This window comes from Pelophylax lessonae, assembly GCF_965119305.1.
Source record: "Pelophylax lessonae genome assembly, chromosome: 1".
Lineage (NCBI taxonomy): Eukaryota > Metazoa > Chordata > Amphibia > Anura > Ranidae > Pelophylax > Pelophylax lessonae.
Genome location: NC_138768.1, coordinates 181833203 through 181860407, shown reverse-complemented (window position 1 = coordinate 181860407; position 27205 = coordinate 181833203). Strand labels below are relative to the sequence as shown.

General features: G+C 44.2%; 1 protein-coding gene across 2 annotated transcripts in view; it reads left to right on the top strand.

Moving 5' to 3' along the window:
- The window catches only part of REEP5 (receptor accessory protein 5), a 67025-nt gene that overhangs the window by 34690 nt on the left and 5130 nt on the right, over positions 1-27205 (top strand). For both annotated transcript variants that reach the window (XM_082244207.1, XM_082244208.1), the window contains exons 3-4: positions 18584-18722; positions 24123-24291. In XM_082244207.1, coding sequence (XP_082100333.1) covers positions 18584-18722; positions 24123-24291 — 308 coding nt within the window. The remainder of the gene's footprint in view (positions 1-18583; positions 18723-24122; positions 24292-27205) is intronic.

The following is a 27205-nucleotide window of genomic DNA, read 5'->3' as shown; positions in this document are numbered from 1 at the left end:
ACAGCAACAAAAGTAAAACATGTGGCAGATGAAGGGTGAAAGTGATGTGGATGGGGGATGCCGAGGTAAGCAGCTGTGGAAGAAGGCTGACTATATTCTGCACGCAGCACACCCCCAAACTCTGCACATAATGCACTTCTGGTATTTAATGCCCCTTCAATACCCTCCCACTGTTAGTGAAATTTGACCACACCCACTATTTGATGCGGTTTGGAAGGTGGGGGGGGGGAGGTGTAATTTAGGGGGTTGTGGTCTAGTTCCTGCACCTTTTTTTTTTTTTTTTTTTTCTGAGAACAAAAGCCCTGTGTAGGAGCATGTGTCTCACTCCATGCCACAACACAGAGCCAATCATGAAGTACCAGTGCCATCACATGGGGAGGGTCCACAATGTCATGTGTCCCAGTATGAGCTGTGACTTGTGGCTTCACCATGCATCCAAATAGAGTTTCCTGGGGAACAAAGTGAAAGAGAGCACGTGCTGCGGGGGATTAAAGTGGATGTATAGCTGAAAAAACTTCACAGCTGTCACCAGAACAAGGGTTAAAGTTGAAGTTCAGCCAAAAACGAATTCTCTAAATCTGCTGGCAGCCACATTCTAAAACAAATCTATCTAACCCTGTAAAGCAAAAATCGCTATACATACCTTTTTCTGTAGCTGGTCAGGTATGGTCCCAGGCTGAGCTGTTCTGTGTAGGCGGGTGCAGAAGAGGCATCTGACAACGGAAGCTCCATAGTAACTCTAGGGGTGATATCACTTCCCATTAATTTCTCTATCGTTGTCGGCTGTACCCTGTACACAGCATCCGCCGCTGGATACTGGACCGGATCAACTGCAGAAAAGCAACAGATTGTAAAGCTTTTTTTTTTTTCTTCCACAGGGCTAGATAGATTAATATTGGAATATGGCTGAGAGTAGAGTAGTTTTTGGTTGAACTTCCACTTTAAGGGGAAATCTTGCAACTTGCAAACCTTTTCCTGTGACTAAAAGGGAAATCCCCCTTTTGTCAGACTTTCTGCTGCATTTCTGGGATTTAAAAAAAAACAAAAAAAAAAAACCTATACATGGACTTTAAATTGAACTTTGTTGCTTTTGTCCTTCATGACCAAAGCACAGACTTGCTCTAAGGAAATAAGTATTTTGATGCCTTGTTTTAGGTTTTTAAAAAAACATACCATTCCTGTTATTTTAGTGCCGGGATTAAAACGGAAACTAAGATAAAACTTTTATGTAGATGTTTCTTTTCTGCCTTGTGACTTTTCCACTTACTTGTATAGGCGTTAAAAACATGACTTGAAGGCATTGGCACAGACCATTGCACCACAAGTCGTAGTTATTGCCTATGAGCAAGATGTGAAATCACAGCCAGTCTTTGCTGAGTGGAAGTTATGGCGGGTGGGTCTTTTTTTTTTTTTTTTTTTTATTAACTAGACACATGACACATAAAGCAAGAGGGTGAGTCATTGTATTTCTTACACACTCATATCACTGGCTGATCCGGAAATGGTGGGCATGGGGAAGAAATGTGATCCTTTGCCTGAATACCGCAGAATGAATGACTGTGTCTCCATTAACCCCTCCTCTTCCTCGTTCAGATGTGGTTTTTCTGAGCAAATAACATGTATGTACATAAAGTAGTGGCTTAATCGTGATTCATGCAGAGTTTGCTGTACAGTTAAATGTATCTAAGGGTTTTACTTTTAACCCTATAGTATGTTTGAGATTGTATAGTACACCATCGCTTTTTCAGGGTATTATTATTATTATTATTATGATTACTACGAGGGGTCTTCAAAAAGTTTATGCACTTTTATACTTTTATTGGAAGCAATGAGGGCAGGAGGAGTTTTGCTGATGGCATTAAAAAGTTAGTACGACACGAAGGGAAAAATGCATCACAAAGGAAGGGGACTGTATAGAAAAGTGATGTAATTTTTGTTTCTCTGTCGCTCATTGACAGACGCAGTCCTCTTGATTAATATCAAATTGGGTTATACTGCCCTCTACAGGAGTAGGACGTTCTGGCCACACCTTAGGGGATGTTAGTTTTTTTCTGTCTAGTCAGGACCTAAGTTCCTTGCTGGGATCTTTGGTCCTGGCAAGATTTTTTTTTTTTTTAGAAAAATGTTTTTTTAGGCAGCTTTTTTTCTTCAGTTGTTCCTGTGAGATCTTCACGCAATTATGCCGGATCTGGGCGACGGGCTGGATTTTGAGGTCCAGTGGTCACCCCAGCCGGCCTACAAGCGCGTGCAGATTCCAGCTCCGCGCTGGATCGGCCGCGACACATTTAAACAATTATGCTGGAGCTGGGCGACGGGCTGGATGTTAAGATCCAGTGGTCACCCCAGTCAGCCTACGAGCGCGTGCAGGCCCTAGCTCCGCGCTGGGTCGGCTGCGACATAGTCCCGCTGGACGGGGACTGGCCCCGCGAGTTAAACGTCTCGCCGGGACGCCGACGACCAGTTGAGTCGCGGCGTCTGTATTGGTCGACAGCCCCCCCACTTCAGTGGAGAGGGGTTCTGTTGGGAGGGGGTGCCCGTCGGTTCCGGTATGGTGAGTAGTATGTTCCCCCCCCCCCTCTCCCCTGTCGGGTTTTGGGAATAGACACGGGCCCCTCTGTGGATGGTCGGACCCTCTTGATCCTGGGTCCCCCCTCTATCCTATAGCATGTGTCACAGATCTCCCTCTTGAGTGTGAGAATAAGAACCAGGAGGCTTGGTTTGGGAGCTGACTATCGGATAGTCACTGTATGAGTGGGCACTGTAAAAGGACCATGACTGAGGTCAGGGGCTGGCATTACTGTTTAAGATGGCCATGTAAGAGGGTGATATGATCCTACCTTATACATAAGGTTGCAGTTACCTGGACTACCGCCATCCGCCACCGCCATCCTCCCGCAGGCTGCACACCTCCCGCAGGCTGCACAGTTCCACTGGGGCGGGCGATAAGGCGAAGCCCTCCAAAGCCCCTTCAGGGGGTTTCAAAGGGCGCTGGTCGGGTAAACAAAAATCCGGCTCAGCCAAACCTGAAGATAAGACCAATACAGCCTGAAAGTGCGCCCCCACCCATTTCTGGGGTGGGGGGACATCTTCACCGGTTTCCGGATCCATGGCCTTCCAGAATCCCGGACAAATGGGTTCGCGAGGTCATACGGTCGGGATACAAGATCGAGTTTCGATCACTTCCACCGGTGCGATTCTTCCCTTCCAATATTCGACTATCCCCGGATCGCTTAAAAGCTTTGCGGGGGGCAGTAATGGACTTGATGCAACAAGGATTGGTAGTTCCCGTTCCTTGGACAGACCGTTTTCAGGGGTTCTATTCAAACCTGTTCACAAGACCCAGGACAGAGGGCAAGGTGCGTCCAATTCTGGACTTGAGAACACTCAAGTGTTTTGTCCGGGTACAAAAATTCAAGATGGAGTCCATCCGTACAGTGGTGGCCTCCCTGCATCAGGGGGATTTCCTGGCGTCCAGAGACAGCAAGGATGCCTATCTTCATATCCCCATCTTCGCAGGACATCAGCGTTTTCTTCGCTTTTCCCAAAGATCATCCCTGGTTCCCACCAGGAGACTGAACTCTCTGGGTCTAACTTTGGATACATCCTGGGCAAGAGTGTTTCTCCTTGCGGAGAAACTCCAGAAGATTCAGTGAACGATTCGGATGTTGCTGTCCGTCAACTGACCTTCCCTTCGGACTTGCATGAGGGTCCTGGGACTGATGGTGGCCTCCTTTAGAGGCAGTACCGTTGGCCCAGTCTCATACCCGAATTCTCCAAAAGGAGATTCTTCTCAAATGGAATCGGAATCCCGATTCCCTGGACAATCGGATCCGGTTGAGCGAGCGGACCAGGGAGTCTCTGGTCTGGTGGCTTCGGTCTCCGATGCTCAGCCAGGGGGAAGTCATTTCTTCTAATAAAATACAGGTTACCGATAAAGGTGTTGGAACTGAGAGCGATCAGACTTTGTCTGATTTACTGGACCGAGCAGCTCCAGGGCAGCCCGGTTCGGATCCAGTCGGACAAGGCCACGGCCGTGGCTTATGTCAATCACCAAGGGGACACCAAGAGTGCCCTGGCGGCCATAGAAGTGGCCAGCATTCTTCATTGGGCGGAACGGTTTGTTTCGGCTCTCTCCGCGATATACATTCCGGTGGTGGAAAATCTGCAGGCAGATTATCTCAGCCGTCAGATTCTGGATCTAGGGGAATGGTCTCTTCATCCAGAGGTATTTCACCAGCTGTGCCTTCATTGGGGCACCCCGGATGTGGATCTGTTGGCATCTCGGCTCAACAGGAAGGGTGCGGGGGTTTGTAGCCCGCTCCCGAGATCCTCTAGCGGAGGCAGCAGACGCGCTGGTCGCCCCGTGGGGGCAGTATCAGCTACTGTATGCCTTCCCTCCGCTCAAGTTGCTGCCAAAACTTCTTCACAGGATAAAGGTGGAGGGAATTCCAGTTATCCTGGTAGCTCCGGACTGGCCTCGTCGACCCTGGTACGCCGACTAGGTCAGGCTGGTTGCGAACGCTCCTTGGAGACTTCCTCTCAGGGAGGATCTGCGGTCTCAGAGACCAATCTTCCATCCTGCTTTACAATCGCTGGCTTTAACGGCCTAGCTATTGAGACCCAGGTGCTGAAGGACAAGGGATTTTCAACTTCAGTTATTCCTACTTTAATTAAAGCAAGGAAAGCGACTTCCAGAAAAGTCTATCATCGCACATGGAAGTCTTATATTGCGTGGTGTGAATCCCTTGGATTTCTTCCACGTGCATATTCGGTGACCCGAATCTTGGCTTTTCTACAACAGGGGGTTGAGCAGAAGCTGGCCTTGAGTACTGTTAAGGGTCAGGTTTCAGCATTAGCAATCTTCTTTCAGAAACCTTTGGCTACCCATTCCTTGGTGCGGAATTTCATCCAGGGGGTGCGGCACCTGACTCCGCCAGTGCGCGCGCCCTTACCGCCCTGGGTTCTTAATATGGTGTTGTCGGTTCTTCAGAAACCTCCCTTTGAAAATATTAGGGAGACAGACGGTGGTACAGGCTTATTCTATTAAGGGTTGGAATCCTCCGTTCCCTGTTAAGGCGCACTCCACTCGGGCGCTTAGTGCTTCCTGGGCCTTCCGCCATCAGGCGTCAGTGGTTCAGGCTTGCAAGGCGGCTACTGGTCGTCGGTTCATACCTTTTACAAAATTTTATAAGGTTGATGTGATGGCATCGGCGGATGCCTCTTTTGGCCGCAAGGTTCTGCAGGCCGCAATTTGAGGAGACCGTTGGTCTACCTCGAGGGTTTTTTTCTGTTGGGTTTTCAGTTGAGTCTCATCCTTTTGTTTGATGAGCCTTTAAGACTTTTAGTCGGCACCGGTTGGGCCTTCTGGATTTTAATTTTGATTTCTGTTATCCCACCCCTCCATTTGTGGCACTGCTTTTGGGACGTCCCAATTTGAGATTAATCAAGAGGTCTGTCAATGAGCGACAGAGAAAAATGGATTTTTGTAAGATCTTACCGTAAAATCCTTTTCTCTTAAGATCATTGACAAACGCAGTACCCGCCCCTCTACTTTTGAATTGGGTTGGGTTAAATTCTCTGACACTGCTTTGTGACATAACTAACATCCTGTAGCAGAGAGGGAGAGGATATACCCTCTGGGACTGCCCCTAAGGTGTGGCCAGAACGTTTTCCTTCTGCCTAGTGTCCTACTCCTGTAGAGGGCAGTATAACCCAATTTGATATTAATCAAGAGGACTGCGTCTGTCAATGAGCTTAAGAGAAAAGGCTTTTACGGTAAGATCTTACAAAAATCCATTTTTTTTAAAGAAAAAAAGTGCGGAAACTTTTTGAAGAACCCTTATATTGTACAGGATTTATGTAGCACCAACAGTTAGTGAATCGCTATGGTAAACACAAAAGCTAGCATAGGCAGGTACGTTTTTTTTTTTTTTTTTTTTTTTTTTTTTTTTTTTTTTTTTTTTGCCATCTTTGACTGATTGACCAGCTTTACCCCCAGACTAGTACTGCGGGCTATCTTTATGATACGTATGTGAGATCGCTGCAGTTTTTCAGGATGATTATAATTCTGTATCTTTTTACCTTTTTTTTTTTTTTTTTTGCCAGTCATGTACTTCATATCCTATGGTGGCAATGCTCACTTGTATATTTTATCTTTGCAAAAGCAGTATTGTCACCTGCTCTTCTCCATAACAGAGGGGAGGGGGTTCTGTGGTGCTCAAAGATTGCTGTAAACAATGTAATAACAGTGCAGCACAGGGAGTTGTCAGCTGCCTAGATTTCTAGTAGGATCAACCGGTATTTCTTTTCACTTATTTAACACACACACACACACACACACACACACACACTATTTCAATGCTATGTTTAGCAGACCAAAAGGGATCAGACAAGAAAAGTTATTTCTTAGGGTTTCAAAACCATTTAGGCCAAACTTGCACTGCTGTGATCCAACTTTGAACAGATTTTTTTTTTTTTTAATGCAGTCAAAAGATGTTTTCTTAAAGTGTTTACAGTTTAGATATCCAAAAGAGGCATTTGTCCTATCCTCAGTATAAGGCCTCATGCACACAGGGCATTTTTACAGCTGCTTTTAGGTGCGTCACTTTTTTTTTGCAGCTTAAAAACACCCCTCCATGTTGTTTTATGGCCTCATGCACACACAGACGTTTTTGAAGCTGTGAGTGGCATGGGCGATTTTTAAGCTGCAAAAAAAAAAAAAGAAACCCCTGGGCCAGCTCGTTCTGAGGACCGGCATTACAGCTTTTATAAACATCTGACGCTGCTCAAGGTTGCTAAACACGGCTTAACGCTGTATGCGGCGTTAAGCCGTGTCAGGCTTTTTTTTTTTGGCCTATGAGAGCCAATTGATTTGAATGGATGTCGCATCCAAGTCTGATCCGACTTGTGGTGCAACTTGTGCTCTGAGAATCTTGAAGGGGAGCTCCATGCCAAAATGGGGAAAAAATTGAGTGGGCCCCCCGCCCCCGCTAAGTTCCATGCCATTTGATTCTGGTATGGATCTTGAGAGGGGAACAACATGACAAAATGAAACCCCCCCCCCCCCCCCAAATCCATACCAGACCCATATCCGAGCGTTCAGCCTGGAATGTCAGGAAAGGGGAGGGGACGAGTGAGCGAGTGCCCCCCCCCCCTTCCTCCTGGATCACACAAGGCCACACTACCTAAACATGGGTCTCTTCCGACAACCCTGGACGTGGTTGTGGGGGTCTGCGGGCAGGGGGCTTATCGGAATACCCTGTAACAAGGGGCCCCCTAGATCCCCCCCCCATGTGAATGAATATGGGTTGTCCATTCACCCCAAAAAAGGCAGTGTAGTGTAAATGACGAGACGGTTTTGAGAAGTCCTATATTAAAAAATCTCCCCCCGGTCCTCTCCCCCCTGGTCTTCTTTGCCTCTGTCTTCTCTGCTGGCAACCCAGTCCTCTGCTGCCTCTCTTGATTATGCCAGCTCCGCTCTTTGTGGCTTCTTGTATAGCCATGGGGCGTGGCCACCCGATGTCGCCTGGAGACCCTGCCCTTGTGTCACCTGATGACGCGTGACAACACAAGGGGCGGATTTTCCAAGTGAAATCACCGGGGGGCTACGCCCCATGGCTATATAAGAAGCCGAAAAGAGTGGAGCTGGCATTATCACGGGAGACCGCGTTGGAGGAGGACCAGGTTGGCGGAACCGAAGACCTGAGTGAGAAGATTTGAGGAAGATTTTTAATAAAGCACTTTTTAAAACCATCTCTTGTCATTATTTACACTACACTGCCTTTTTTGGGTGAATCAGTTACTGATAAGCCCCCTGCCCAGACCCCCACAACCACTGCCTAGGGTTGTCAGGAAGAGGCCCTTGTCCCCATCAACATGGGGGGCCAGGTACTTTGGGATGGGGGGTGCGGAGCCCCCTCTACCCCAAAGCATCCACCCCCCCTATGTTGAGGGCGTGTGGCCTGGCATGGTCCAGGAGGGAGGGGGGGGGTTTTCCTCGCTCTTCCCCCTCCCCCTCCCCTTTCCTGACATGCCGGGCTGCATGCTCGGATAAGGGTCTAGTAAGACCTTTTGGGGGAGATTCAACGCTGTGTGTTTTTTTTTTTTTTTTTTTCCTTTATTTTGGCATGGGGTTCCCTTTCAAGATCCATACCAGACTCCAAATGGCTAGTATGGAACTTTTTTTCCCATTTTGGTGTGGAGTTCCCCTTCAAGATCCTCAGAACATCATGATTCGACTTGGATGCGACTTCTATTCAAATCTATGGGCTGAAAGTCGTATCAAAGTTGGCTCTCGTAGGCAACCATTGATTTTGAATAGAGGCAGAAAAATGCTGATAATGCGGCAAAACGCGCATTAACACCAATGGCAAAAGCAACTAAAAGCAAGTTTTTACTGCTGCTTTTTCCTGTTGTTGGTAGTGGCTTTGCAGCTGTTTTTTTCTAACGCCCTGTGTGCATGAGGCCTAAGGCTAGATTCACACTGCTGCAATATGATTTTGATCTGACTTTAAATGCAATTTTTATTTATTTTATTTTTTTCTTTCAACTTGGAATTTACATTTTTCATAAGGTTTGTATATTCTATAGGGCCAATATCTTATTGGAATCACACCAAAGTAGTACAGGAACCTTTTCCAAAATCGCACTGTACAGAGTTGCATTGATGTTAACGGGCACCATTGAAAACAATGTGGTTTCCATTGTCATGCAATTCTAAGCCACTCAAGTCGCATCTGAAATTTCACTAGTCGTGTGAATGGAGCCTTAAAGTGATTGTAAAGTCTCTCTTTTTTTTTTTTTTTTCAATAAAAATAACAAAAATGTTATTCTTACCAGAGCAGCCCAGATTCTCCTCTTCTCAGGTCCCTCTTCTGCTCTCTTGGCCCCTCTTTGAGTGCCCCCAAAGCAAGCAGCGTGCTATGGGGGTCACCCGAGCCGAGGCACAGCTCTGTGTATCCATTCAGCGACGGAGCTGTGGTTCGGTCCCGCCCCCTCTCTCTCTCCTCATTGGCTAACTGACTGTCTTAGCCATACGGGACTCCCCTCCTCATTGGCTGAGATGTGGACGTCGCTGGATCGAGAGAGGGCTGAGGTAAGCATGGGGGGGGGGGGCTGAGTGGGGCTGCTGCACACAGAAGGTATAGATTGCATTAGTATAAAAAACCTTATGACTTTGAACCCCTTTAAGGATTCAGGTTGCACTGAAAAAAGGCCAGATGCTAGGAAAGAGCCAGTCTTGTTCTATTTAGTTTCTGGATCATGTAAGACGGATACAACTCTGCATTGTGGGTATTGACAGCAGCAGAGTCTTTACTTTCACTGAAAATTCTGCAGAGGTCAGCAACCTAGTGCACTGTCTGTAAAAGGCTACCCTTAACTTTATGTACCATGTTACACTTGTATCTAGGGTGTACATGGTGCAAATGTGACCCCCCCCCCCCTCCCTTTAGTAAAACAGCTCCCATATATGCATTATACTGGTTGCCCAGACTGGCTGAACAGACCAGAACCTACTTTGTGGGTTTAGCATTGTAGTTCAGCTTTTCTCAAGTTTTGGTATGCATGGTGGTTTTTCAGTTCTGGGCGATAGGTCTGCTTTTAAAGATCTGAATGTTTATAACTCAAACTGTTTAATGCAGTATACCTTTGTAGGACAGCTTGAGTTGTATACTGGATGATACACAATGCTCTGTTTTTAAATCGATTGAATTCCCATTTTATTTGCAGGAAAAATTGCACAGTTTTTATCCATGCCCTAAAGTGGTTTAGTCTAATTTGTGTATATACGTATTTTTTATTTTTTTTTTCTGTTGAATATGACTTCTGCATGTTGATTTAGTATCTGATAAAGCTGTCAAAACCTTTTCAAACTGACTATATATTGTGTTTGAGTAATTGTATTTAAACTGGGTTGGGTCCAGACTATTTTTATTTCTGCGTGTGCTAAACCCGTTTTTCAACCAGTCAATACTAATCTGTAAACCATGCAAAAATATGAATTCTTTAAGGATTGCTGTGTCTAAACAATGTCTATCAATCAAACCATAAAAAAAGTCCTATATCTTGTCATAGCAGGGTAAGGCCAATTGTCAGATCATGACATAAACGTGCTGTGTGTTTTGGATTTCCATTACGGAGATATTATGGCAAATTGCAGCAATAATATACTTTAGTCTTTTTAATGTATATTTGATTGTGTTGCTAATCAGTACTCATCTACAGAATTCTATTTGTTCTTCTTAATGTTTACTTGGTTATCATTAGGCTATAATGTATGTGCTTGCCGATCATTATTTTCCAGCTCTTATTGGCTTTCAATGTTGAAAAGAATAGTTGGTAATGGTAAATAACAATCATTTCTCTGTCGCTCATTGACAGATGTAGTCCTCCTTGATTAATATCAACTCGGGTTATAATGCCCTCTACAGGAGTAGGACTAGACAGGAAAGAAAACGTTCTGGCCACACCCTAGGGGCAGTCCCAGAGGGTATATCCTCTCACTTCCTGCTACAGCAAATCAGTTTTTTATGTTTAGTTAGGAGTAAGGACCTAGATTCCTTGCTAGGATCTTCGGTCCTGGCAGAATTTTTTTTTAGAAATACTTTTTTAGACAGCTTTTTTTCTCCAGTGTTCCTGTGAGATCTTCAAGCATGATGTGATGGCATCGGCGGATGCCTCATTTGGCCGCAAGGTTTTGCAGGCCGCAATTTGAGGAGACCGGTGGTCTACCTCGAGGGTTTTTTTCCTTTGGAATTTCAGTTGAGTCTCATCGTGTGATTGATGAGCCTTTAAAACTTCTAGTTGGCACCGGTTGGGCCTTCTAGATTGGATTTTGATTTCCATTTTCCCACCCCTCATTTGTGGCACTGCTTTGGGACGTCCCGAGTTGATATTAATTAAGGAGGACTACGTCTGTCAATGAGCGACAGAGAAAAATTGATTTTTGTAAAATCTTACCGTAAAATCCTTTTCTCTTAAGCTCATTGACAGACGTAGTACCCGCCCCTCTGTTTTTGAGTTGGGTTGGGTTAAATTCTCTAAACACTGCTTTGTGACATAACTGATTTGCTGTAGCAGGAAGTGAGAGGATATACCCTCTGGGACTGCCCCTAGGGTGTGGCCAGAACGTTTTCTTTCCTGTCTAATCCTACTCCTGTAGAGGGCAGTATAACCCGAGTTGATATTAATCAAGGAGGACTACGTCTGTCAATGAGCTTAAGAGAAAAGGATTTTACGGTAAGATTTTACAAAAATCCATTTTTATATCTTCAAATAATTGAGTGACATCCAATGTCTTTCTGTGCATAAATGAAGTGTTGGCTGTTAATATACTCGTACTCGGACTTTGCTGTAGCCATGAAAGACTATGGTGTGTTTGTTGATATCAGAGGGGAGGAAGAATCTGAGTGACGGTGGCACTTGAAGATCATCATTTGATGGAAACCCAATTACAATTGTAGAAAAGTCCCTTAGGGCCTTTCACACGGGTCTCATCGGTTCATTCGGTTTACAGCAGTTTGGTGGCAAAAGCATAAAAAAAAAAAAAAAAAAAAGTTCTTGCCTAAAAACTGACCTAAAAATACTGGATATATACCGATAGCATCTGTTCAGATCGGTTCAAGGCAGGGGTGCCCAATCTGCCCCCCCGGAGAGCTTAGCATGCGCACTGGGCCCGTCATGAGGGACGCCGTCCAAACACAGCAGCCATGGCAAGCGGCCGACAACCCCAGCCCATGCAGGTCTGTAGAGACGCCAGGAATGCCATGCTAACATAGCAGCCGCTGCAGCGTACACTGACAAGCCAGGCAAATGTATGCCTAGAGGGATGCCGGGGTTGCCATGTTTGCAATAGCACAGGCAGCAGGGAATGAAGGGGCGCCAGATAAGTATATACTTCATGGCCAGGTCTCGTGGGGCGCAAGGGTTTTGATAGGGAGGGCTGCGAGCCACCCCCCCCCCCCCAAAAGCCCTCCACCCACAACTTCCCCCACCTCCCCACACAGCACATGCATAATACATAGCCTACATTCACACTGGTGATTGGGGTCGGTGTGAATTGTACTGGGCTCTGGGTGGGTAGGTGCGCCTGCAGCCCTGTTCACTATCATGACCGTTTGCCAGCAGCCGCACCTATTCACGGCTCTCTACACAGCCAGCAATTATGCTGTGGCCAGCATCGATCACATCAGGTAAACACTGGCTGTGTAGAGAGCTGAGAATAGGTGCAGCTGCTGGTGACCTTTCATTATAGTGAACGGCCACAACTACCCACTAGAAACTGCTCATCAGTTATCCTTCATTTTAGTGTATTGTTCCGTCCAAGACCAATTCTCTTCTTCCAATGTGGCCCAGGAAAGGCAAAAGGTTGCAGCTTTGTTCATTTAAGAAAAAACAAAAAAAGGCGCTTCTGCTCCCCAATGGGAACTGCCACAAATTGGACTTAATGCAGGGAGGTTGCTGACAGGCCGTATTAGCAGCCAGCAAGATGTGAATAAAGAATTTTTTCAGCTTTTTTCTTTTAAATATAAGCATTTAAAAATGAATTCATATGACTTTTCTAACAGAGATTTTTTTCTGATAACCTCTTTTTACTTTGTGGAATGGGGAAGGGAGTTAGGAGTCACTTTTACAGAGGAAGACGTTCGTAAATCCTGTACCTGGACCCATAAATCTTCTGTTGTGAGTAAAATACAGGAAGGAAATTACAAAGACATCATGAGATGGCATTGCTGTCCTTGGATATTACATAAAAAAAAATTTCCAAATACAACAGACCAATGTTGGCGATGCCTATCTCGCGTAGGAGCAATGCAACATATGTGGTGGAGTTGCCCTGCCTTGCGCCCATTTTGGGGAAGCTTTTTTTTTTTTTTTAAAATGCATACAGTGGCTTTGCCTATTTATGTTCCCAGAACCCGCCTCAAAAGTTAAGAAGGGGATTTTCCGTTTCTTTTTAGTCGCTGCCAGGGCGATCATTCCGAAACATTGGAAATCTCAACACACTCCCTCAATAATAGAATGGATAACTGAATTAAACAAGCGAATGGGAATGGAAGAGTTATCGGCGCAGCTGCGTGACCGATACTCTCATTTTCGAGATGTATGGCTCCCCTGGATATCTTTAATGGAAAAACCTGATTTTGCAACCTATTTATCTTAACTCTCTCATGTGACAATAAAATTTCATTTTTCCTTATGTATTATTGGACGCTCTTCTTCTTCTTCTTTTTTTTTTTTTTTTTTTTTTTTTTTATCTTCTACTTAATTATGGTTAATTCTGCCCAATCCATAAGGTACACCTGTAAATTATTCTTAGTATTTTTCATGGTAACCTATGTTAACTTATATGGGCAGATCTCTAAATATATTTAGGGCACTAATGGGCATTATCGTACATATCCTTGATGTTAGTTGTGGTGGCGTTTTTTTTTTTTTTTTTTTTTTTCGTTTTTTTTTCTCTCTCTCATGTCAATTAATAAACCATGAGGTATGTTTTTATTAGTTGAGTGGGAGATGGTGGGTGGAAAGGGGAAGACCCATCTTCTGTTGTCCCTGCATACACTGCCATTATTAAATTGTCGCCTGTGTGTTGTCACCAATGCCCACATATTGTCAAGGTTGTTTGCATGTCATTATTGCCAGGTGGTTTTCTGAGCAATTTTCCCATACTGCATAGTACTATGGTGCACCCTGTTAATGTGGCACTAAGAACTCTTTTTTTTGTTTTGAGGACAATACTAATATTTAATCCCCCGCAGGCCACTTACGACTTGGATCAGAATGTGCTTATGTGCATTTTTTTTTTCATTTTTGTGTAATTGAGATTTCTACTCCTTCAAGGGCACCTCACACTGCAAGTACACGCACAATAGGTTTGTTTAATAATGCAGGCACTGTTTTAAATATCCGGTACTCAATAGCCTGCAGGGACAAATTAAAAATGTAAGACGGCGGCTTTAGGTTTGCAGTATGTTTTGGCGCCTGTGCAGATAGACTAAAGCTTGGCCATACACTGATGGAATTTTTTTTTTTTTTTTTCTTCAGCCTGAAGCTAGAATGGACAAAAACGAACAGATTCCTTCATCCACACATATATACAGTGCAAATAGAGGAATATCCTGCTGTGCCTGTTGTATTTTGAAAGCCAGTCCCACCAGTTGACTAAATTCCCAAACAAAAGTTTTATCTGATTTAGACGCAGCTGTTTTTTTTTTTTTTCCGGCCCAGCTCCTTCGCTTTTTTTCTGTTGAGTAGCATTAGACAGGAGATGACTGACAAGGCAGCTCCCTGAGTGACATTTGGCCAGTTCATGAGGTACAGGGCATGGACAGCCATATGGTGTATTCTGGCAACTAGTGGTTCGTAACTGGTGAAAGATTGGAAGAGGCGCAAACGGTAGAAATTAAAAACTTGGTGACTCCGTCGTCTTTTGTATTTTTTTTCTTGGTGGTGGAGAGTAGAGTTAATTTAAACACAAATGACACTTTTCTATATTTAACTATTTCAACATTTTATGCATGAGCATCTTCAGAATGTGTGTTACACGCTACCTTGTGCTGCTAGCGCTTTAGGAAAATGTTTTTTTTTTTTTTTTTTTTTCCTTGTCCTAATAATTGACTTTAGTAAAATGTTAGTGGTCTGAATCTGCCACATGAAGAGAGTGTAAGTACTAAAGCCCTGGCAGATAGCATGTACGTGGAAAATCACCCATGTGCTGGCAAGTGCACAAGACCCTGGGGCCTGTAAACATCTGTTGTACCCTATGTTCTAAAAATAATGCAGTGGGAGGAGCTTAAGAATGAAGCGCCAATTAAGATATAATGATAAAACCAGCTTTTGCTGAGACTTCCCCTGCAGTACTTTTCTCTGCCATTAAATGTCCTGAGTCTCATGGCCAGCATCATTCACCCACTTCTCAAGCCTAGGTTATCCTGGATCCTCCCCAGCCTGTGATTGGACAGTGGAGGGAGAAGCAGCAAACTGATAAGCTCATCTCTCCATCACTCTGGTATATCTTCCTATTAACATGCCTCTTGTCAGCACATGAACTGATTTGCTCCTTGTAATGCTTCTTACTATGCTACTCCAGACCTGCTGTACAAGACCTTTAACCACTTGCCTTCTGTGCACTTAAACCCCCTTCCCATCCAGACCAATTTTTAGCTTTCAGCACTCTCACACTTTGAATGACAATTGCGCGGTCATGCTACACTGTACCCATATGAAATTTTTATCATTTTCACACAAATGGAGCTTTCTTTTGGTGGTATGTAATCACCTCTGGGTTTTTTATTTTTTACAAAAAAAAAGAAAAAAGACAGAAAATTTTGAAGAAAAAAAAAGTTTTTTTTCTTATTTTCTGCGAGTAAATTTTGAAAATTTTTCTCCTTCACTGATGGGCGCTGATGAGGCGGCACTGATGGGCGCTGATGAGGCGGCACTGATGGGCGCTGATGAGGCGGCACTGATGGGCGCTGATGAGGTGGCACTGATGGGCACTGATGAGGTGGCACTTATGGGCACTGATGAGGAGGTACTAATATGCCGCACTGATGAGCACTGATGGGCACTGATAGGCGGCACTGATGGACACTGACGGGTGGCACTGATGAGCACTGATGGGCGGCACTGATGAGCATTGATGGGCAGTGCCCATAGTGCTGCCAGTCAGTGCAAATCAGTGCCTAGATGAGCAGGCACTGATGGGCACTGACTGACAGCACTATGGGCACTGATTGTGGACATTGATGGGGGGCACTGTGGGCACTGATGGGGGGCAATGTATGTATGCTTTTTACCTTTAGTAATCAGGGCACTGGTGATCAGTGCCCTGATTACATTCCTGTGTGTCCCCGGCGCTGTGAGGCTCCCCCTCCTTCCTCACATTGCAGGCTCCGTGTGAGGAAGGAGCGCCGGCGATGAGAGATGATCTCATATATTTACATATGAGATCATCTCTCATTGGACGGTCCGATCACGTGGTGAATGGCCGCTGTGATTGGCCATTCACCACGATCTGTGATCGGCTGTGTCCAAGGGACACGGCCGACACAGATTCTCCCCGATGCGCGCTCGTGGGAGCGCGCGGGGAGAGTCTTTCTGGGAGGCCGTTTAAAAACGGCCTCCCGAAAATTCAAGTCCGCGCTGCAGCCGTATATAGGCTGTAGCGCGGATGGGAAAAAGTTAAGGTTGGCCATGCATTGTACAGTTTTCCTTTTTAGATTGACTAAACCATATAATATGAGGTCAAACCTAAACACTTTCAATTTGTATACAATCAGGCAGGCCCTTGCACTACATAGTTGAAGGTAAATCTAAAGGAAATTGAACTAAAAAATTATATAATGTATGGCCAGCTTAAGAGTCTGTTACTAGGTCAAATCCAGGTACGTTCAGTGTTTGCACTTAAATACATTTTATGTGTTAAAGGTGAACTCTAGGCCAATGAAGAAATTACACAGCTCAGTAAAATTTTTAAGGATATGTTTGTAAATGCCTTATTGTATCACTTTATTCACATAAAGCAGCAGCTTTAGGGCTTGTTTACACTTGTGGTTGTGCGGTGGTAAAACTCTGGGGGTTAGGTATGTTTTTACCGCCCGTAAACCACTCCCCTGTTGCTGATGAAGCAGTGGCTGGGGCGTACACATGCCACGGCTGTAGCTTTCGTTCGTGGCCATGGCAGGAATGCTCGGTGGGTGGTACCAAGCATGACCCATTTAAGTGAATGAGACTGCGCTGTATCTGCCCCACTACCATGCACAATGCGTGCAGTTACAGCATGGTTTTCTGGTAATTAGAGGGTTAAAACAGGCGGTGAGGAGGCAATGGCTCACTGTCTGTCTGTTGCTGCCTGAAGCGTGATCTGTATATCGATCGCGCTTCAGACAGCAAAGAAAGTCTAATCTATTCACAGACCGAGTTCCCCCATCAGGTCTGCTTCCCTTGTGATTTGACAGCAAGCAGTGTGTGGATCCTTATCCAATAGACAGCCTTGCTATTGGCTATGAAAACTGCTCACTGCTTGCTGTCCAGGAGAGAGTGGACCTGATGTGAGAACTAATGGCTCAGCCTCCCCATCAGGCTCCACTCACTGCAGTGTCACTGGTTCTCAGGAAGGAAGGGGGTAGCGACTGCAAATATGCCACTCTGCTACGCTGCATACAGGGACAGGCACTCTGCCTGTCTCTGTATGCCAACTTAGAGTAGATCTTCATTACCTCCAGTTTTGATATCTATGAACTGGAGGTCATTTATTTTTAAATTTGATGGATTAATATCGCCACTTAGTAAAAGTAGGTGCTATTGGGAACTACCCTGAATCTGCTGCACAAGTTGGTAAAGTTACTTAAATGAGCAGAAGGGATTTTTGAATCTGGCACAGACCATTTTTAAAGGGACATAACACCCGAGAAGTGTGATATGGTGCTTTGTTAAATTCCTTGACTTGCATTGTGAGTGGAATTAAAATCATTGCATATTGGAGCCCTTCTATGTAATGACAAAATGCAGATAGAATTACAAACTATACAGAAACGTTGTTGTGTGTTTTTTTTTTTTAAATACATGTATAACCTTATCCCCCATCAAACTGAACTATTTTACATGCGTTTAAAAAAAAAAAATGTTTTATGTCCGGTTTTTACCAATGCTGGAGTTGTATAATCTACCATTCACAGCCATATTGGCTTTCAGCACTGAATATTTATTTATTTCCTTGTGAAAGGTATGAGCTAAACCATAGTTCAGTTTTTTTTTTTTTTTTTTCACATAGCACTGTTTTTTGTTGTGCCACCTCAAGGTCTACAGATCTTGGTTGCTTTATAGTACATTCCAAAAGCTAAAAGCCCCCTGTAAACGATCCAATCAGGTTCCCTTGTCAAGTGTTGTGTTTTTTTTTTTTTTTCGGCAGACCCGATTGGAAGGTCTATGCATTCCTATGGACTGGCGTATGTAAACAGAATTGTGTCTGTTTACACCTGCCTACCTCCTGGATTTGATCAGACCTACTAAAAAATAAAAATATGGATGAGAACTGAATTATTTTCAGTTTGGGTGGACCGGATCAAGGCAGCTGGGTGTAAACGGACAGCGGAATCTATTTTCTCCTAGCTGCCCATAGAGCAGAGTGGGGTCTGCCCATGTCTGGTCTTCAGAAAGTGAGTGGACACGGACCTGTCATCTGCCTTGCTGTGCTCCGATAAGCAGGGGATCAGAGGACAGATTCCCTGCTGATTGGAATGGAAGGCCCTCCCAGAGTAAAGGGGCCCAAAATATGAACAGTTCTGCATGTGGTAAAATGTAAATTTCCTAATGTTCCATAATTATCTTACTGTTATGGCATCCTGCTTTAAAAAAAAAAAAAGGAAATTGGCATTCATCCCTGACATTGCTGCATGTGCCTGTACAGAACAGTACAGTAGCACGTCGGGCAATAAAGTAAAGATAAGCAATCTGTGCAATCTGTGCCTGAGATTGTTGCAGTAATAACTAGCAATGCAGGAGCTATTGGTGTAAAATACTACCAGAAAACTAATTTTTTTGTGTTTTTTTTTTTTTTTTTTTTTTTCTCTCTTTTTAGAATTAAAGCCATCGAGAGTCCAAATAAAGATGACGACACACAGTGGTTGACCTATTGGGTGGTGTATGGGGTGTTCAGCATTATAGAATTCTTCTCTGATATCTTCCTGTCCTGGTTTCCCTTTTACTACATGATCAAGGTAAGTTAATCCATAGTATAGTTGGCATTGAAATTCTAACCACTCACTGAAGGCAATCATTATTATACTTCTACAGTGTTTTACTCCTCTGTGTTCATTGTTCTAGTTAGGTCTAATCCCCTCACTCGGTCTTTAGCTCTTGGATCTGGTAATTGGCAGATGTATACAGTGTGTGCCCACCAACCTGAATCTGGGTTTATATATTGGTCTCTCTTTATTTCGTAGAGGTGAACAGAAGTTCTATCTACCTGCTGATGAACACATGTGCAGGAGGGATGCTCTGGTTTAGCCTGTACTACTTATAAGAAATTAGTACTCTTCATATGTTCTTTCCATGAACTTGCATGATTTACTATCGGTGGTTTGCTTTCAGTCAGGTCTTCTTCAGCTGATGACTCCTTGCAGACTAAGAAATTCTAATCTTTAGATGAAGGGAGTTTTTACATTTTGGTTGTATGTACAGCTTGTTTTAATTTTAAAAGGTTAATCTGCTGGGCGTGACACAGAGACAGTGTGTTTTTTGAGACCTTCATAAACATGTGCTCACTCCCACAACCCTTGGTAAATATGTATATTTGTATGCCAGTCCAGGGTGTGACTGGTAAAGCAACTATATATTTATGCAAATCCATCTTGGCACAATTTTTTTTCTAAAAAAAAAAAAAAAAAAGTCTAACACGATGTGTTGAATATTTATGTGACAAAAAAGTCTCCTCCTTTTACCTCTGTGGTTGTAGTTGAACATAATTGGGCCCCAGGAGGTGTGTGGTACAAGGGATTAGGCAGTGTGTGAAAGATGGAAGTAAAAAGGGTGGAAAGTTTGAAGGAAAGGCTGTCCTAAGAAGAGACAGAAGTTCAGTAACGTAGAAAGACTTGTATTAGCCCTCTAAAGGTCTTTAAAGCAAACCTGTAAATAAAATACGAACCCTAATCTGATCCACCTTCCCTCCTGTGGATTAGGTACCCACCGGATTATCCATCACTGACACCTTCTCCAATGTTATCCTCCAAAGGTCATGAGTAGTTTCCATCCTTGCCAAGTACTGTCATTTCTTAATTATCTGGCTGTCCTCTCTCTAAATTGAACCTTGGAGGTTGTCACCATAAATATGAATGCAGTGTGGATTTTTTTTCTCTTTTTTTAAAGAGGAGCTCGGGTTCCCCCCCAAAAAAAAAAAAAAACGTATACTCCCCCCTAGGTCTCTACACTGAGAACTTTGCAATAAAACACTGCTGAGTGCTCAGTTCTCCCCTCTGCTCTGAGCAGAGAGTGGTGACTGTCAGTCAGTGGCTCTCTGCTCTGCCCCTCCAGCGCTCACTGGAGCGCCAGGCTGTGGAGGGGGTGGGAGCGGCTGGCTGAGTCTCCCATCGGATTGCTGAGAGGCTGAGCCAGCTTTGTCCAGGCTCTGATTGATATCAGCGGACTTTAGCCCACTGTCGGTCAAAAATGTATCACAAGAGTGCAGAGATAACTGCATTCCTGTGAACCATAGTAGAAGTAGGGCCAAAATAGCTTTTTCAGATCTAACCTGGTCCCCTTATGGCTGAATTCCAGCATTACCTTCAGTCTTTTTATTATTATTATTATTATTATACAGGATTTATATAGCGCCAACAGTTTGCGCAGCGCTTTACAATATGAGGGAAGACAATACAGTTACAATACAATTCAATACAGGAGGAACTAGAGGGCCCTGCTTGTTGGAGCTTACAGTCTTGCAGAATTGTAGAGAATGCTCCTCTGTACTGACATTGATTATTTCACCGCACACTGTGAGCTTCTTAGTGTGTGTTTGAAACTGCAGCAAGTCGGATACAGCCTGGCTTGTTTTCTGGCTGGAGGACATCCTGCCTAGTAATGCTTACGCCTTCAGACTGACATCCAAGCATCAAGTGTTTTTTTGCATAACTCTTCCCAAAAGCCAGTTTGCTGCTTGATTCAGAGCTTAGGTCTCTACCCACTTGAGCTCTGGAAGATTTTACCCCCTTCATGACCAGGCCATTATTTGCTATTCAGCACTGCTCTACTTTAACTGGTAATTGCGCAGTCATACAACGCTGTACCCAAAGGCTATTTATTTTAATTTGGTTTATTGAATTTTTCAAAAGGTGGTACATAGATAAGCCCACGCAGGGGCCAAACCAAGGCTGACTGTGGGCATCCGCTGAACAGTGTGCCCTTACAAAAAACAAAACCATAGAAAGCATACTGACATAACCTGTGTGTGTGTGTGTGTCTCACCCGATTACCCTAAGAACAGAAAAAAAGAAAATAGGCAGAGGACAAGCCTCAAAAACTTCCCTCCCATATACAGCCGGCATTAACGTGTAACTAAACCCACAACAGTAAAATCAGTCTGTATATGCAGTAAAGCATGCTTTTTTTACTCACTGTGCAACCTAAGGGGGTAATCTCATTGTGTAAAAGCCATTTGATCCCATATGCACAGATCCTCCTCTTATTGCATTGTCCCCATAACGTGTCCGGATAAGACAGTTACTGGAGTCAGGCTGCACATGCTCAGTTTGGTGTGTATTGCTAAGAGTTTTTTTTATTTTTTTTTCTTGGGTGACTGCATGTGTTCAGCGCAGGGCCAATCAACACTGTCCAGACAGAGGGTCAGGGGTCCTGCATCCTGATAGGACAGCCAGTGCATTTTGAAAACTCCTCTTACAAGCTTTAATAAGGCACTGATATAACTCACAAGACTGCTACATACTGCTGATGAGAAAAGGTATTTAGCAGTTTGTATTTACTAAAATGATTGCATTTACATGTTCTTTGTACTGTGGGGGACCAGATATAGTGAATGCAGGTCTTGGGTTTAGTAACACTTTAAACACGAACCTCCTCATTTTATGTAGGAGCATCTGACAACTGAGCTGTAGAATCATCCGTAAAGGATTCTGCTTCTCCCAAGCAGGGTGATGGCCTTCTTGGCATAAAATAGCAGCCCCAATAATGTCGGTTTGGCTACTTCCACTGAACAGACACGTTGGAAGGGGGAGAATGCAATTCCTGGGGCCAGATGAATGATGTGAACTACTGCCAGTAATGAGTAAAAGCAGGGCAAGTCCAAAATATGTGAGTAAAATCCCCCAACTTGTGGAAGTGTCTCCAACAGCTTTTGAGGGGTGTACGGGTCCATTTTATGAACCCTGCAGGGGTTGAAGTAGGCTCTATGCACTTAAATTGGATGAGCCTGTCCCTGAAAGTTGTTAAAAGGGAGAGTCCCAAATATCCAAACAATTCTCTCTTCCAAGGTGGGGTATGTCAGCCAGCCATTTACGCCAAAGGGAGGCCAAGTCTGTAAGACTAACCCTACATAAGTGATTATATAATACTGTCATTGGTTTTGCTGAGCAATCCAAACTTAGAATTCCCTCAAGGTCTGACATGTAGAGGACCACAAGTGAATGAGAAACCCCCCCCCCCCTTGTAACTGGGTGAACGAGGGCCCACAAAAAGGAAGATATCATCTGAGCTGGACAAAACAACTTTTTGGGTATCCACTGGGGGGAATTTCTGAACAGGTACGGGAATTTGGGTAAATCTTTCATGACAATAAGGTTTATGTGACTGAATAACAATGATGACAAATTTTCCCATGCTTAGAGGTTCGCCTTTACATCAGTAAGAATTGGCATAAAGGTCAGCTCAACAAAATCTGTAGCAGAATGAGAATTTGGAACACTCAAATATTTTAACCTTTCCACCCACTGCAGCAGAACATCAGACCCTGGGGCACGAACCCTTGCCTCCTCTATTGGGAAAACTTGCGACTTGGTCCAGTTCACGTGGAGGCCTGAAACCTCTGAGATAGTGTTAAGACCCCAAAGGGTGCCTTGTATAGACAGGCCAGGGTCGTTTTAAAAAATGAAGCAAACATCAGCATACAGGGCCACCCTCTTCTCCAGCCATCTAATCCAGAAAGTCCTGATCTCAGGAGAGACACGAGGGCCTCAGCTATCGGTTCCATAGCAGTGACGAAAGAGCCAGAGAGAGATAGAGAGGGGGCAACCCTGCCTGCTTCCTCCTCTGAAATGAAAAGGACCCAGAAAAACAACCACCCAATGTAATGGAGGCAATGGGGTGTTTGTAAACAGTGCGTAAAACATTTTTTATTTTTTTTTAAACCAAGAGGGAAACCATACGCCTGAACTTCCCAAAGGTACACCCATTGTATAGTATCAAAAGCTTTTTTGATGGGCTATGAAGCCCGTTTGATCCAAGCCTATGATGGAGGGAAATATCTGGTGAAGTTTACCCGTAAGAAGTTTTAGTAAGGATCCTAAAATCCAAATTCAATCGGGCAGTAGGCCTGTATGAAGCACATAGAGCTGGATCCTTGGGATTTTAAATAAACACAATATGGGCTTCACTCATCGAGGGTCAGAGAGGCAAGTTGTAAATAGTGCAGCTAGTCTTGAGGCCAAGATATTACCAAGTTGCTTGGAAAATTCTATCGGTAGACCATCTGGACCAGGGGTCTTGCTGCCTGGGAAGGAGTTAATGACAGAAGGAACCTCTTCTGTTATGGGGCGTGCCAAAAATTCTCGTTCTTTTGACTGAAAGCCAGCCCTAGGCTACAGAGTTGAGTAAGGCCCCTTTCACACGGGAGTCCGTCGGAGGACTCTGTTTTTCTCAGCGGGCTGAGCTAGCGGATGGCAGCTGTGTCTCTCTGCTGTGTGTGGAGACAGAGCTGTCAGGTCCCGCTGTTCTCTATGGGGGAATCGGATGGGAACAGACCGTCTGTCCGTTCTCATCCGATCCGCTGGACGGATGTAAAATAGGGTTTCCATCAGTCCAGATTTGACGGATGGATGTCAGCTGACATGTCCCCGCTGACATCCGATGCCCCATAGAGATGCATGGGGCATCCTTTCAGATCTGCCAAAAAAAAGACAGGCGGATCTGAACGGTCCGCCTGTGTTAAAGGGGCCTAAAGGTTGCATGGCTGTGGGAATATAATCACAGGGCAAGGAGAAGGAGTATAAACTGCTATAATAGCTAAAATCTTGTAAAATCCGGCTTAGGAGGTGATAACTGACCTGACCTCTGCTTTAATTTCAGAAACAATAGTGTGAGGTGTATCATGTTTTGACAACAGGGCCATAAACCTCCCGTTACGATCCACTTTCTCAAAGAAGGGTTACCTAAACGCAATTTTATATCATTTTTTTTAACACAAATAGAGCTTCCTTTTAGTGGTGTTTAATCATCATTATGCTATGATGACTTCAGGAAGGTATGTACAGCTCCCTGCTGGCCCCTCCCACCAGCCATGATCTACCTGAATTGCATAACCACAGAGACCCAGTGATTGACTTTCCTACAAATCGTGAAGTGGCTTTTGTGACTGCAATGAATGATTTTTTTTTTTTTTTTCCTGTTCACAGTGTGGATTCCTGCTGTGGTGCATGTCTCCCAGCCCACATAACGGTGCTGACCTGCTTTACAAAAAAATTATCCGTCCACTCTTCATCAAACATGAGGTTCAACTGGATCGCCTAGTGAAGGACATTAAAGACAAGGCTTCTGAGACTGCAGACACAATTGGGAAGGAAGGTAATATAATTTTTTGTGTAAAGCTCTAGATCAGGGGCCCTTCAACTACGGCCCTCCAGCTGTTGCAAAACTACACATCCCAATGAGGCATTGTAAAACTGACATTCAGACATGACTAGGCATGATGGGAATTGTAGTTCCTGAACAGCTGGAGGGCCATAGTTTCTAGACCCTTGATCTAGATGATATATATGTCTTTAGTCTCCCTCCCCACAGGAGACTTATACTGTATAATGGATTGTGTGTACGTGCCTATAGAGCTTTATATTGTGTGGGGAGAAGCTTTGCTTTACATTAGGATAAAATGATCAAACCCTTAAACCCTTAAAAACTGCAGAGGAATCCTATTCTGTTTAATAGAGTATTTAAGTTCATTGACATAAGTCTGCTGCTGAAATTGCTAGCAGACTAAAATCTGTGTGCAGACACATACACTGTTAGGCCTCTTTCACACGGAGCAGACCGTATTGCGATCTGCTCCGGCACTTTTTTTTTTTTTTTTTTTCCACGGACACGGATGACATTTGTGTCATCCAGTCCGTATGTCCACATATCATCCCATCCGTTTGCGGATGATATACGGACATAATGCATGTCTATGGGATTGCGGATGTCAGTGGATGACACCGCTGACATCCCATTTTGCGTCCTTACTGTTTTTTAAACGGAAGAAAAAATAGGGTTCTGTTCCGTTCCAAAAAACGGAACAGAACTGAAAGGACGCAAATCGGATGTCAGCAGATGGTCATCCGCTGACACCCGCAATCCCATTGACCTGCATTATGTCCGTATATCACCTGCAAACGGATGGGGTGATATACGGACATACGAAACGCCCGTGTGAAAAGGGGCCTTAGGTGTATTTTTTCATCATTGATTGGTCCTCTGTTTTTTGTATTTTGTTCCCCAATTTAGCATAATTTATCTCCTGTAGAAGAAAACAAATCGTGGTGTGTGTGTGTGTGTGTGTGTTTTTTACTTACAGCCCAAGGATATGATAATAGATAAAAAATTCAGCGCAACTGTATAAAATAATATAATAGAAAGCTGCTATGCGCTAAAGGATCAATAAACCAAAAGTCCCAATAACAAATATATAACAAAAAGTGCAGCGCTATCAAATATGGATTATGAAGATGATATCGAGGAGAGCAGTCCACAGGTGAAAATTATGGTGAAGCATGCACAAGATATAAACATTCAGGCTCGGTTCACACTTATGCGATGCGGGAAGGCTGCAAATTCGCAGCCTGTTCCCGCATTGCAAACGCACCCCTGGCAGTTCACACTGCCATATGCGATACGCTAAGGGGGGTCAATGTAATGTTAACGACACCCCCAGTTTGATCGCATATTGCAGTGAGATCTGACAGTTCGCACAGGATCGGATCGCACAAGTGTGAACCACTGTGCGATCCGATCCTGATGCGGATCAAAAAAAGGGTCATGTGCGACTTTACTGCGGGTGCAGTGCCAATTTAGCCATACAAAGTGTATGGCTGAATTCGCACCGCACATCCGATCGCATGTAATGAAGGAGCAGTGCGCTCCGATATTATATGCGATCGCCGCAGCCGCACTAGTGTGAACCGGCACTCAGTGCTCTTCAATGTGCTGTTAATCCTCCACCCAGTCTCATTAGCCTCTCACCTCACACTTAGCCCCTGTGTCACCAGACGGGCTAGTAAGACAAACTTTCTCCAAGGATATCACCAATATAGATCAGATCAGTATTCCTCTTCATCAGAAGATGAGGCTCACAGGTAACAGATCACAGGTCCATAAAGCGGGTCACAGGTCCATAGGAAAACAAAGGTCCGGACATAGTGCATTACCGCAATAAATTACTTTATTGAACATAGCATAAAATCATAAAAATTACCTTGTAAAGCACTATACAAGTGCATGTGATGAGCAGATTGTATTACAAACAGCGGTCTCGACCGCAATGGATGGCGGGTGACGTCACCGCCCCCTCCCCCTTCGCACGCGTTACGTCCCACTGCGCGGGACTTCCTCAGCTATTGGTAAGGGAGAAGGACGGGCTACTCATAGCCATCAGACCCGGAAGTGCAACCAAGAGAACACCTCACGCAGGAAGAGAACACCTCACGCAGGAAGAGAACACCTCACGCAGGAAGAGAACACCTCACGCAGGAAGAGAACACCTCACGCAGGAAGAGAACACCTCACGCAGGAAGAGAACACCTCACGCAGGAAGGGATACTCTGTTGCCCCGGGGACAGCCAAATAAACAATAAAGACGCCAGGACTCTAAATGCAAGCTACAAAGCAGATATACAGGAATCAACTGGCGGTGATCACCTTCTATGAGCACATATAAACATATTAAAATTATGGCTAATTGCATATACATAACTGATCAGACCTGCTGAATCAGATATAATATTTAAAAATTTTAAAAGCTAATTACTTTTATAAAATAGGATTTCATGGGCTGATCTCAACTGAATAGTTTTAGAAACACAACCCAGAATCTGCGGGAAAAAAGGGGCCAGGACCTCAAAACCAGCCATTCATATAACACAAATAATACACCACATACAAATCGGTAATAATGAAAAAAATAAATAAAATAGGATTAATATATATAAAAATGCAAATACAAATACTAACGGTCAGAAATTAAACAGTTTAGATCGAACTCCACATTAAGACCTCTGGGGGCAGACACCTTAGTTTCGTGAATCCAAAAAGATTCACGTCGGCTTAACTGGCGTATAAAATTCCCTCCTCGCCAGTGAGGTTTAACGTGTTCGATGCCCCAAAATTTAAGACTACGTGGATCACGGTTGTGGACATTCCGAAAATGTCTTGACACACTGTGTGTTTTTAAACCCTTTTTGATATTACCCACGTGTTCTCGGAGCCTAACTTGTAGTTGTCTGGAAGT